Genomic DNA, 14,057 nt, shown 5'->3' on the forward strand with positions numbered 1-14,057 from the left:
ATTTTTGAATTGCAACCTAAAAATTTCGACTTATCGAGGTTCCATTGTATATTAACACTGAAATAACACGCCCATCAGTGTCCATTACTGTAATGTACCAAAATTGCCTATTCAACTCGCCGCGTGATCATAGTTTAACCATTGATATTAGGTAAAATAGTCGGCTCGAAAGTCTTTTTTTCACACAACCTATCACTATTTACAATTATGTAGAATTCAGTTAATCGAAATATTTTCTATATATATATCGTAATTTATATATGTACTTAATTTATTATTGAAATAAATGCAAAAAAATTATTTAACAAACAATAATTATAAAATAAAAATAGATTTTATAAATTTATATACCGATAACATATTTTTATAGACGAATTTAGAGTTTCCAATAATACTAGAATAGTATAATAGTAGTAGTGGTTTATTCATAACCAATATCCTATCTGTGATCGCCAAAAGTGGATCTGTCAATGCCGTCCGTGCCGAAGCTGTTTATACCGTGTATTCAATTTTAAAGGTAACAGGAAATATTTCGAACGCATGACCACCTTTAATTTGATTCGTGTTTTTTTTACAGGGTATAGGACATATGAATTTTTATCTTTTAAGTTTTTTGATATCTTAAAATGTCAATTATAAATTGCTTATTTAAAACTTTTGACTGTCTTAATTAAAAATGTCAATTTTTAAGATATCAAAAAACTTTAAAGATAAAAATTGCTCAAAAAAAAAAAAATAGAGCAATCCAAATCCAGTGTCAAAAATGCTGGTTCCTATTTAAGAAATTTTTATTTTACTGCACATGCGCAGATAAAAAAGTTAAAAATTAGAATTTATCAAAAACATATGTATTCATATGTCCTATACCCTGTAAAAAAAACACGAATCAAATTAAAGGTGGTCATGCGTTCGAAATATTTCCTGTTACCTTTAAAATTGAACACACGGTTTAGTTATACTGAAAGTGTTATAAATTACCAATCATTAAAAAATACAAAATATCTTATGTCTTTTTTAACTTCATTTTTTTTAAGTATAAATTTCGTAAATTTTATAAATAAAATGTTTTTTAGTGCGAAAACTTATGTAATAATTGACACAATGAAAATAATAATTTTCGCTCGACAAAAAAATATAAAATATAAAACAAAAATTATAAATAGTAAAAAATGTAATACCACAACTGCTGTTTTCCTTGTGTTGAAATATCGGGAAACGATTAATAAAACACTTTATATACTACTTTTAACAATATAAAATAATTAAATATCTAAACTATTCACTAATTGGGAATGAAACGGGTGCAGCTTTAACGTTACTTTTAACATTACTTCACGTTCCGGCTGCTCACTGCGGATTCGCATCGAATAAATTTTTGATAGTATCACAAGATATCATGTAACTGTCATTGGACAGTTTATCGTCAATTGTACACTGTAGCTGTTGTAGACCGAGCTCGGAAGATACCACGTGCAATGTGCTGGCGCTCCACTTCGACAAAGGAGCGTCTGAAATTAAAAACACAAGAAATGATTTCACTATTGTCGGTTACAGAGCGTGTTGATATTTATTGTATCGACCTTGTACCTTTATTTTTTCACAGTAAAAGATACAAAAATCAAGTTATTAAGTTGATTTTTTTTTTTATTATTATTTTATTTATCTAAAAATCATTACTATCTGAAGAGAACAGAATATTCCACGGTTTAGACATTATCATCTATTATATTTTAATTTAATATTAAGCTGTTTTTTTTTTAAATAGTACCAATTAAAACATATTATCATAATTGTGATACCTATGCAAATAATACTTATATAATTTTAAATTAGAAAATATTCTTAACAAACTTGTAATTTGATATGATGTTTGCTAATTACATAACAGGTATAAATACAATAAAAATTATTTATAACTACATCCAGAACTTAAAAATAATTTTTATCTATTAACCAATTAAAACCAATTATATAGGTTGCTCAACTATACTTGTAGTGGTGTATACAATAAAAAATATTTTACACTGATCCGTTTAAATAAAATAATCTAGACTGATATCAGCAAAACATCTATCGGTAATTAAACTTATACCCACTAAATTTAATGTGTACTATAATATTTTTATGTATTCACATACCTTTTACATAACACTTGTAAGCTGTCGCTGGTAGATAGATAAAATCCTTGGGCATTTTACAAATGTCTTTAACATTTGAATAATACTCCAATCCCCAGTCCAAGAAATAGACCACGTAATTATAGTCGTTTTTGCTCAAATCGTCGGGGACTTTCATACATATAGCTCTATACCATAACTTGTCCACTAGAACATAAAAAAACGATAACACCACTATAATGAGATGTAGCTTGTGAATTTTGGACGGTGATCCGCGATTGTTTACTACTCACCATACATGGCCAAACAAAGTTCGTTTTCGGCCGGTGTATACAGCGGATCAACAGCAGTCACGCAGTATTCTTGGATTTTTGCTTCCAAATCCGTCAGTGTATCGTCAATCAGATGGTCTCTCATCATCAAACAATCACCGTTCACACACAAGAATGTCAATGTTTTCTCAGCACCCTTCAACCATCTTACGTACTGTATGTCTTTAGTTGTTAACATGTTTGAAAACCGCTTGCCGTGCTCGGAGACACCAGTTGTGTCATGACGCAGAGTTGTACACTGAAAACCGGTAAGTGTGTAACACATTTAGTATCTACAAGATATCGGTTTGAAAAATGTGTATCAAAACACCGATTTAATGTGTGATACGATGCAGTGACAGCTTACTAGTAGATTTGACTCATTGCGGCTGTTGTTGAACTGAAACTGGCCGGAATCTTCGGGGATGGGCGTCGAAGAAAACGACGGTAGCCCGACATTATCCTGAAATAACGAATTAAGAGACAATTAACATATATTTCGAAAAGATCGAAAACATATCATCGTTATTAATAGTGTTATTTACTATGAAGTAGTACACTACGAACCAGATCGTCGTAAGATTGATCTACAGTAGGCCCCAGCAATACTTCTACCACTGTGACATTGTCCAACTGTGAAAATACAATTTATTTTGGTCCGATTAGACGTTAACAAAAAACATTATTATTCTGTTATAATCAGTTTTTATTCATTTAGAAAATATTAACAAATTAAAAGTACATCGTCCTGGAGAGAAAGTAAAAACAAAATTAGAAATTTGTAAATATACACGATATTAACACTATATTTTCTCATATGCATACCATGAAGAGTGAAAGTTTTTACGATTAGATAATTTATTGTTATTAGTTAAAAACAATAATCACCATTCGTTAAATTACACGTATTTACATTTGGGAATTTATAAACTATAACAAGTCTCACAAAATATTTAAAAAATATTATTTCTCCATCTATTATAAATATTCGTATAAAAATCCAATACCAATATCAGATTTTCTAAAAACTGAACGTTTTTGTAGTAAAATGAAACATAATTGTATATATAACAAAAATATAAAGGAATTCACTATTTAGATTTAATTTAACATTTTATAAATATAAAACAAGAGATTGTATGATTTTGATATAAAATAAACATAATTATTGAATAGTAATTAATAAAAAAAAAACCCTTACGTGTTTTTTAGCAACGATTTTGAAAGTCGTGACTGATAATTTTTCTTGCGGTTCTGGTTGTATTTCGATATTCACTAACTGAAACAATTAGCAATAAATAGCTTATTAATATATTAGACTTTTATTTCAAATATCAATAATATATTTATAATCCTAAGTTTTTTACAAGATAAATCATATACTCAAGTATTAAGACTGAGCATTTGTAGAGAATATATATCTCTTCAAAAAATACATTTTTACTGAAATAATCTATTCTTCTTTTCATTTAAATGAATTTTATTTTAATTATATAGATTAGGTTAAATCAATAACGACATAAATTATTATAACAAGAAATGATACATCACATCTGATGTTCGTTGGACACATCCATCATTCGAATTTTTGTTAAATCGAAATAACATAGAATAAAAATCAGGACAAACAAATGTGGTAATAAGAAAATGGGTTATTGATCAAGAACCATCATGAAAGTGTGCACGGTATATAAAATGGTTTTTGATAATTATGTAGTTTGTAGATAAAATAAAATCGAAAAATATGCAATATCACTTAAAAATTTTACCAACATTTAAACGCTATATATACATTTAAAACTATATGTAATATTTAATATACTTAGATGAAAATATTTATTGTTTAAATATAATTGTTATTAAATATTTAATCGTAGGTACAACTCATTCAAGATTATTTTCAAATTAATATAAAACTAAATTACAAATAAATTTTTGACACAACGGTCAAGTCATATATTTTATACCTTTATAATAATTTGACTATTAACAGGCCTTTATATAATTAATATGACAAACCTTTATCGTTTATATAAGCTATTTAAGGAAAAGATTTTCATTAAAAATAGTTATGGTTAGCATAATAAATATTTTAATAAAAAACTAACCATTATATAAGTAAGAATTCCAAGTTTACAATATTAAATAATAAATATATAAAATAGACTAAAAATTTACATAATAAAATACATAGATGTACATCATTTATTATAATAACTAATAGTTACTACATTTAAAGATTGATTGAATTCTTAAATAACAAATTTGTTATTTTATTTATTAAGAGTAAAGATAATAAACATTTTAATTTAAATAAATCAAAAAAAAATACACAAAATATATTATATACAAGTAAAAATTCAAATAAATGTAAATTATAAAAACTGAGATAAAAAACTTTACTAACTATAAATAAAAAAAATCAAATTCGATGAGCCCAGACAGTAGTTTTCCTTTTACTATTTCTATATAACAATGCGCCTATAAACGATTTGTATAAATGTATGTCTATACTGATCGTATATTCGTATAACACTAAAATATGTATTTACAAATTAATTTTAAACAATTCTGAAATGTAGAAACACTTTATTACTATTTATATTTATTGGTTGGTATAATCAAATTGTAATATATACCTAAACATAATTTACTTCGTAATATTATAGCCATATATCATACGAAGAACCAAACATTATACGATCTCGGGAGATAAAATTATTTAAAATGAATAAAAATCCATTAAATTATACCATTGAGACCATAATAAATAATAATCTTAATATATAAAACATATAACCAGTAAAAGAAAATCCTATGAATTTGTCGCTCATATAATAGTTATACAATACTACACCACACGCTATGAAAATTTGGGCTAACGTTCAATTTTTTTTTTCTAGAAACGCATTATAGTTGGTAGGTAGGTAGGGTAGGTAATAAAACATAATGTCGTTCGATTGAATCCCGAAGACGTAAACATTGCCGTTGAATCGATCTAACGCACACAATATACACTACACACTGTATGGGTTATAAAAGCGGCAAAGTTTGCGTTAAAAAAAAATATAAAACACACGCGTCGTATGGCACTAAATCCGGACGGGAGATTTATTTCGCACACCGACTAAACGAGCTAGTACTAAATCAACCACGGCGGGTACTATCACCGTGGTCCGCAGTTTCGAAAACTTCGGAGGTGTATTTTTGAAACGAGATATGATATGTCGACCGCTGTTTCACACGTATTTATCGTCGCATGAACTACAACATGACAATAATAATAATAATACGTCCACCCCAATAAATAAGTTCGACCAAAACTCAACCCTGATGGCGACTTTTATTATCCAACCCACAAATTAGTTATCGTTATTATTAGTAGAGCTAAAATCAGTGATGCAAACAAAGATAATATTGCCACAAAAATATATTCATTAAGTATAAATATTTAATCTAGAATATAAAATATGTAATGGTCAACTAATAGCGATTGTGTGGTATTTATTATTATTTATTTATTTAATTGTTCACATCATGATAAAATAAATAAAAAACACTTTAGACATTATAGGCATAAGTATAGACTCTCCTTTGAAATTAATCTAAAAATATTATATTGACTCGAACTTAGTCACATTTGAACATTTAAAGATTTTTTAAATTTTTAATGCATATTTTACATAATAATAGGTAAGTTTGTAATAGTTTTAGTCTATTACAGTTGTAACCCAATTTATTACATATTCGGTAGAAAAAGTAATTATAATTTATTCACTAATAACAATATTAATATTACCTATGTTATAATAATTAATAGTACACTAACTATCTGTGTGCAAATTTTTGACTGAAACTTCACAAAATTTTTTAGAATTTTTTCGTTTCCAAATTAATAACTATATTATGTATGTAAGTAATTGTGCCAGCATACAAATAACGACATGCACATTATGGAATGATTATTATCTTTTCAAATATTTCACAACGGGGAACAAGGACGCTACAAATATATGACACACGTCATGTATCATACTATTAATTACGACGCTCGAAAATTACTTAATACTTTATAGCGTATAATAATAATAATAAAAATAATAAAATGGTGTAAGCCCGCTTTAAATTCGTACTTTTAGTCGACGGTAATCGTTTACTCCGATGTACAAAACATACGTAATCTGTACCACCTTGTCAACAACGCATGACATAACCAAAAAGTCTCAGTAATAACATAGGCCAGAGGTTCCCAAACTGTGCGCCGCGGTGTGTTGTCAAGGGAGCCGCAGCTACGGAAATGGGAGTAGCAGTATCAAGTTTGATCCCAAGATTTGAAAAACTATGCAGTAATATCAAGGCTCATCCATCTCACTAATTCAATTGTTTTCTACAAATAAACTAAGTCTAATTTACTTTACCTAATAAAATTAAAATTAAATATTTCAGTGAATAATTATATAAAATAAATATTTTATTTAAAGAAGGTCGTATATTTTATTGAGGGCGCCATGAGCAAACTTCAGTTCTAAAAGGGCGCCTTGAGTAGGAAAAGTTTAGAAATCTCTGATATAGACCTTAACACAGTAGAGTTTCAAAGGTTTAACGACATAGAAAACCCGTGAATTTTGTAATATTACATAAAACAGTCGCAACACATATTACGTATAATAAATTTTTAGTATTACTGATACAATATAAACACCAAACTGAAGTCTCATTAACAGCGGACAAAATAATTTAAAGATAGTGTTGTAAATTTGTAATACCTCATTACACCATTGCTGTTCTCTTTTAGATGAACGCAATTATTAAAAACATATTTTACAAAAGCATGAAACAAAAGTCGAGGGTTAGACAACTACCATACTCCATTGTGCCACTACAACAAAATTCATTATTAGTATTTTTTCGATCACTGCACATTTATAAATTTAATTGTTAAGAATTATACAATTGATATTTATGATTTATACTGCCATAGAAAAAAATACTAATAATGTATTCTCGCCTAGTTGTGATATCACAGGGGTACACAAGGTACCACAAGCAAGCCACTAGCTAGCATACAAATATAGATAAACACTCCCATGGAATCAGGCTCAGTTAGACCTATTCCAGTAACCCATTTGTAGGGTTTATTTGTGAACTTTCATCACAACCACATAGCCACTTATTCTAACCTTACATAGATCTAATTTCCAGTATACGCAACTAGTCTGAAGCAAAATAATTTAGTTATTCCGTCTTAAAATTTATTACACGTTTTTATTTTAAAATTACTTTAAATATATTATATTTAGTTTAATTAACAAAATGTGCCCGCTTCGTATTATTCTTTTCTGTACTGATAGCGAAGACGACGCCATAAAATAACCGTATAAATGAATACGCCGTGTCCTGCAAACGGACTACACTGCTTATACTTGTAATTAATTTATACAATATTAAATATATTTTAAAAACTATCAGATCCCAATAGGGCAAATAGCAAGTGCCTCCATTCTTTTTTATATACAATATATATAAAGGTTAGATAATATTTGTCATCAAAAATTTAAAACCAATTAATATCGTAGAAGGTGAAGGATTTCGTGAGTTCAAGCATATGAAAATATTAAGTGTAATAGCAGCAAGCGTTCCTTGCGAATGTTTATTTAGTGAAGCTGGTTATATCATTACCAAAAGAAGAAATCGGCTATCACCAGACAGAGTCAATAAACTACTTTTTTTTGATTTCACATTTAAAAGAAAAAATGAACCAGAACACGTAATAGTATGAAAACTATTAATAAATATTATTATTTATTAAATCTGAGGTTCTCAAAGTGTGAGACGCGACCCTTTGGGGGGCCGCGAAAACTTTATAGGAGAAAATTATAGCAAGAAAATTTTAAAAATCAACATTGCATTGGTAGGACAGAAAAAATTTGTGAAATGTTTGTAATAATAAAAACAAGCCCACCCATCACATTAAAATTGGCCGATTAATTAAAAATCTTTTATAAAAAAAAATTTTATTTTAAAATAAATTTGTCATATTAATATCGATATAAGCATATATTTGTTGTTTGTTTTAAACTTTTTATTATTCTAAACATGACTATTAAAATTATTTTTATGAGGGGGGCTCAGGTCTGGAATTGACCAAAAGGGAGGGGACTGGCTTGAAAAGTTTGAGAACCTCTGTATTAAATAATAATAATAATATTTTTTAGTTAAATACTTATTAATTTTAAATGTATGCATACTTTCAGGAAGCAATTATACAAAATTCGAAGGTACCTATAGTATATGAACAGTAAATATTAAATAATGTACCTGTAATTTTAATTTAATTTTTAATTTTTGTTTATAATGAATAATTAGGAAAACTTTTTTTAATGTAAGAAATATAAATCCCCCCTTCAAAAAAAAATTATATCTATATAGTTTGTTTTTTATATTGCTATATAATATCGCTACCAATGAACCGATATCGATAATTGAAAATATATCGTTGTGCATCATACACATGCGTTCTCGCGTGTATGCAACGTAGTATTACGTTTAAAAACGAAATGAATCGATTCTATAAGAATGAAAGGATTTTGTCAACTATAATCTGTTATTATGTATACTACGTCTTTGCTGTACACGTAAGTATACTATAAATAGTAATAATAGTATAACATAAAATTTAAAACAGTTAAAAACTTAGATCAAATTTTAAACATGTTTTTGGGCGAGTGTATGAAGTGGTGGGAGTATTATGACACTATATGCGCTATGACTTCAAAAAATGGCTAATTTTAAAATATTGTAAATCTTCTTCAATAATTCAACATATATATTCAAAATAACGTTTTGAAAAATATCCTTGGAAATAAATATTGAAGAATCTGTAATCGAATCCAATTTTCAAAAGACTAGTAAAATGTTGAATTAAACATTAGACAATAAATATTGGTTTGTTTTAAGTTACTAACAAATTTTATATTTTGTTACTACACATTTTACTAATGAAGTCAACTCATGATAATATTTTATATTACACTAGCTCATGATAGACATTGATGGACTGCAATGTGGGTGTTTTTAGTATGACCCCTTTGTTGAGATTATACTTACCAGCTACCTCTGTATAGGTATACTGAATATTGAGTTAATAGTTACAAGCAAGTTTTTTAAAAGTGCAACTAATTTAAGTCAATTTTAAATTATATTATTAAGAAAAAACAATTAATACAGGGGGAAAAAATCATAAATAAGATTTTTAGTTATTACACACATATATATCTTATATATAGTTACAATGACCAAACATAATTCACCAATTGTAAGTTGAAAACTAATAGGAAATAAACCCCTTTTAATCCCAATATTTTCACTAAATTGCCGCTTAAGCTGTATGTGTGTTTTAAGTGTCTAAACTATATTGATTTGAACGAAAATGTTTTGGATTATAAGAATAATAAACATATGTGTTTAGTCACCAGCGATTTTCCTTTGTATTTCGACGGCATGTGGAAAATTTCTTTGATGCTGCGAACGACACTGAAATTTCCAACGTCCACGAGACCAACTTTTGCTGTGACTTTATCAATTACTTCCAACACTTCTCCACGATACCTAAAAATCCGAATTTTTGTAGCACAAACGTTAAACACATTTCTCAACTTTATTTTATTTTACCAGCTGGGACTGAAGTACACGATGCATGGCATATTAACACTGACAGATTTAACAGATTCGAATGTTTTACTATCTTCAAAGATTCGATTCTCTAATTGTATGAATTCAAGACGACTTTCGCAAGTATGCACCAAGTACCTTGAAGAAGATATTTTTTCGGCGACCCAAACCTAAAATTATTTATCAAATCGAGTTTAATAAAAGTAATGATAAGTAAGAAAATATTACAAGCTGTAACATATAAAATATGTGGTAATAGCACACCTGAGTGGCGATGTCCAAAGGTGGTTTATAGTACTTTATGACACATTTTTCAGTATCTATATTAATATCTAAAAATAAAACAGCATAAATTAATATCAAATATATTAAAAACTTGAAATTTCATACCACCATTGGCGTATACATCGTTTTGAATGTGTTGCCCCTCAATATGTCTGTTGTTTAAAAGTTTCTTTACTTCTTTATTTATATCACAGTGTGTGTCGACTGATATCAATACGACTTTGTTTTGTTCAGTGATAGAATCCTAAAACAAAATTCTTAGTTAAAAATGTACTTGAATTTCTATAATAAAATAGGTAATAAGTAAAGCAATAGACCTACAATTACAAATGTATCGGTTTTGCTGATGTTATTTATATAGTACAATATTGTGGCATTAGCAGGTTCTGCGTCTAGTCCATGTAAACCGACCATAAATGTAGGCGGACAATTTTGTAGCTACAAAATTACAAGTTTAGATAAAACGATTTATACTTCAAAATTTTTATTTTTGCATACATTTTACACGAAAAAAATGATCTGTGGTTTTACCTGCGATTCGGACGGCTGTACTATATTACTCTTGTGTACAGTACCCCAGGATCCAAAATCAATAAAACAGACATTAAAATTGTTATTATCTACTCTAGAAATAACTTCAGCTCTGTAGAATTTAGATCCACCTGGTTGTTTTGCCGCAATTATTTCACCAACTTTAGGATCATTTTCAATAGGATTTTCTACAAATGACAAATATTAAAAATAACAGTAAACAAACTAACATAAATCTAGAAACTATATATAAATGATACAATTTAATTTGGTGATAATTAACTAAAAAATATTTATTTTTGTGATAATTGATCAACAAAATGGACAGTACATTTTCACTTTTTGATTAAAAACACAGAACATTATTATAAAGTAATTATTAAGAAGTATCAGTCAATTCCTTGTGGATACGCTACTTACTGTTGATTTTTATTTACATTAATTAGAGTTTATCAATTTATTATCAATATATGGTTATATTGTTACACAAACAAATTTTATACCAGCTATTATAGACAAAGACAATCAAATTGTATTCTTAAAGAACAAAAGAACAATGTTTAAAAAAACTAGTGTAAAGATAGGTACACTTTATATTCACCTAAAGCGCAATAAGATGAAAAATTCTCCAAGAATGATTTAAATTTATCCGTGCCGTTGTTGATACGTCTAACATAAATAGCACATAGATCCACAAACGTAGAAATATAAACTATATCTCCTTTGCTTAACATCTGTACCGTTTCTGGAGAATCTAAATAATAAATATTTCATTATGAAAACTAAACAATGAGTATAGCAATGTAAGCAAGCATAAGCGCATAAACACAAAGGTCGTTTTATTTTACATATTTTATAACGACCATTAAATTATATGTGTTTATTATTTATGTTTGCTGGTTATAATGGTTTTAATGATCTCCTTTATATGGTTTAACCTCTTTCTTTTTGGGCTAAAAGCTGTATCAGATGATTGTTAACATTTTGTTGGGTTTTAATAGTAGTCAATGTCACGGCATTTAATCCATTTGGACTTTTCTCGTCAAATTCCTAAAATATATAATACAGAACAATATTCAATAAAAATAAACCATCCCATTAATATAATATAAATACATACAATAATTAAAGGCAGGTTTTCACAGAGCATATTCACATAAGACATTGCTTGGGTGTTGAGAACAACAGAATCAACACCTTTAAGACGTATTGAATAAATTGTACGCGGAACCTAAAAGAAAAAGACATTTATTAATAATGATTATAATAAATTAGTAGGTAAAGAAAAAGCATAGTTATAAGTTTATAACATATTATTAGAGGCAAGACTTTAATACAATAAGTAGATTTCCAATTATAATAACAACGTAAAAATCTGGGTGAAAAACACTATCAAACATTATAAATCATTAAGTAATAAATTATTTGATTAATAGTTATTATATAAGTTATTTCAAATGATAAAAATATTTGTACTCGTATATTCACGTCCAACGCTTACAATAACAATCATTTAAATTTCAAAAATTCAAAAAGTCAACATTACCGCTATACTATGAATCATAATAATTTCACGTGTTTTTAATATTTTTCATGGTGAATCGGATCATAATTTTACAAAACGAGTGGTCGACTGGTAAATAAAAATTAAATCACGTAATGAATTCGATAATTATTTTTGGTATACCTACCTATGGGTTATATAAAAATATTAACATAATTTATTATCATAACTCGCAAGCATATAATATGTATAATATACGGTAGTAATAATTCTAAAAAAACGTTTTGGTTGTAGCAAAATTTTTACACAAGAAAATAATCACCGTTACACAGTAAAAATATATTATTTACAATCATTAAAACTACACGCAATTTATTTCCCACGAAAGCAATTCACGGGCGGCTACCCCCTCTATTTTAACAAAGCTGTAAAGTTTTTTTTTACTATTCAAAAACAAAAAAAACTACAGTCAATCCTATATTTTTATTTTTCATATGTTATTAACGATTTAAAAGAAAATAAACCAAGGTTCATTGATCATATTTTTTTCTTCGAATACATGGCGCGTCAAGAGGTATTGTAGAAACTGCAGGCGGATTTTCCATTTTAAACTAGCTGAAGTACAATAAAGAAAACTCAGATTTCAATTAAAAATTAATAAAAAAAAAACCTGCCGTTCCACAACAACGTGGACGATTTTACGATTGTATTTTAATTGTTCAGATCTTCAGCGTTTAATACATTTTTTTACTAGACGTTTTCGATTTTTTTTTTTTAATTCTAATACATTGTGATCAAGTAGTACCCAAACTCCGAAGACTTCATAGTCGAAATGTAGTTTCTTTTCATTATATAAAAGTACACAACAATAAACCACACTGCAGATAATAAAACGGCGTCTCAAAAAGGACGATAATATTATATACCATCACAACTGTGTCAACTGCCAGTTATAATTATACATATATTTTAAAAATAAAAAAATAAATGTTTATTTAATGACGAGAAACTGTTATTGACGTTATCGATGATAAATCGTGTAAACGTCTTCCCGGTGTACAGGTATATAAAATATAAGTAATAATATCGACCTTAACAAAAAAAAAAAGGTATGCAGTGAGTACCACTCTTTACATTAGGTTTCAAGTGGATCGCTATTCTTTTAGGGTGTTAAATTTGAATTCAATGTCATATTGTATACCAAAAACAATTTTGAGCGTATCCGGTATGTTATCTACTATTTACATTACCTAGCACCAAGAATATTTCATATGTTTTTTTGATATAATAAATAAAAGGACGTCTCACCCGCATGTGTTGTCTCCGTCTTACACACGTACGTCTAGTCAATTTTCGTTCACCAGTTTCAACAGTGTGCTTTCAGTTTTGATATTAGAGTGAATTGACCTATTATCAAACTGTTAGGTAAGAATATTATCTGCGTTCTCTCGTTAGCTTTTAACGATATTTTAATTTTTAAGCGAATTGTGAGCATTTTCAAATATTTAATAATTTCATACTCATAACTCACCTAAAAATTAAAATATTATAAAAAGCCAACGAGAGAACATAGATAATGTTCTTACCTAAAAGTTTGATAATAGGTCAATTCATTCTAATATCAAAACTAAAAGCACA

General features: G+C 27.8%; 1 protein-coding gene across 8 annotated transcripts in view; it reads right to left on the reverse strand.

Moving 5' to 3' along the window:
- Positions 1-1,081: 1,081 nt before the first annotated feature.
- LOC113555865 overlaps positions 1,082-14,057 on the reverse strand; it is a 29,255-nt gene continuing 16,279 nt past the window's right edge. For 4 of the 8 annotated variants that reach the window (XM_026960448.1, XM_026960446.1, XM_026960450.1 and 1 more), the window contains exons 28-42: positions 12,036-12,146; positions 11,854-11,965; positions 11,517-11,669; positions 10,916-11,103; positions 10,706-10,822; positions 10,490-10,628; positions 10,364-10,431; positions 10,100-10,269; positions 9,901-10,036; positions 3,630-3,707; positions 2,996-3,061; positions 2,796-2,891; positions 2,411-2,687; positions 2,139-2,351; positions 1,082-1,508 (exon numbers count right to left, since the gene is read on the reverse strand). In XM_026960448.1, the coding sequence (XP_026816249.1) occupies positions 1,348-1,508; positions 2,139-2,351; positions 2,411-2,687; positions 2,796-2,891; positions 2,996-3,061; positions 3,630-3,707; positions 9,901-10,036; positions 10,100-10,269; positions 10,364-10,431; positions 10,490-10,628; positions 10,706-10,822; positions 10,916-11,103; positions 11,517-11,669; positions 11,854-11,965; positions 12,036-12,146 (2,085 nt within the window). In that variant the 3' untranslated portion in view covers positions 1,082-1,347. Of the gene's footprint in view, positions 1,509-2,138; positions 2,352-2,410; positions 2,688-2,795; positions 2,892-2,973; positions 3,062-3,629; positions 3,708-9,900; positions 10,037-10,099; positions 10,270-10,363; positions 10,432-10,489; positions 10,629-10,705; positions 10,823-10,915; positions 11,104-11,516; positions 11,670-11,853; positions 11,966-12,035; positions 12,147-14,057 lie in introns of those variants that run through there. The other 4 variants (XM_026960447.1, XM_026960451.1, XM_026960449.1 and 1 more) reach the window with 4 other exon arrangements.

This window comes from Rhopalosiphum maidis, chromosome 1 (genome assembly GCF_003676215.2).
Source record: "Rhopalosiphum maidis isolate BTI-1 chromosome 1, ASM367621v3, whole genome shotgun sequence".
Taxonomy (NCBI): domain Eukaryota; kingdom Metazoa; phylum Arthropoda; class Insecta; order Hemiptera; family Aphididae; genus Rhopalosiphum; species Rhopalosiphum maidis.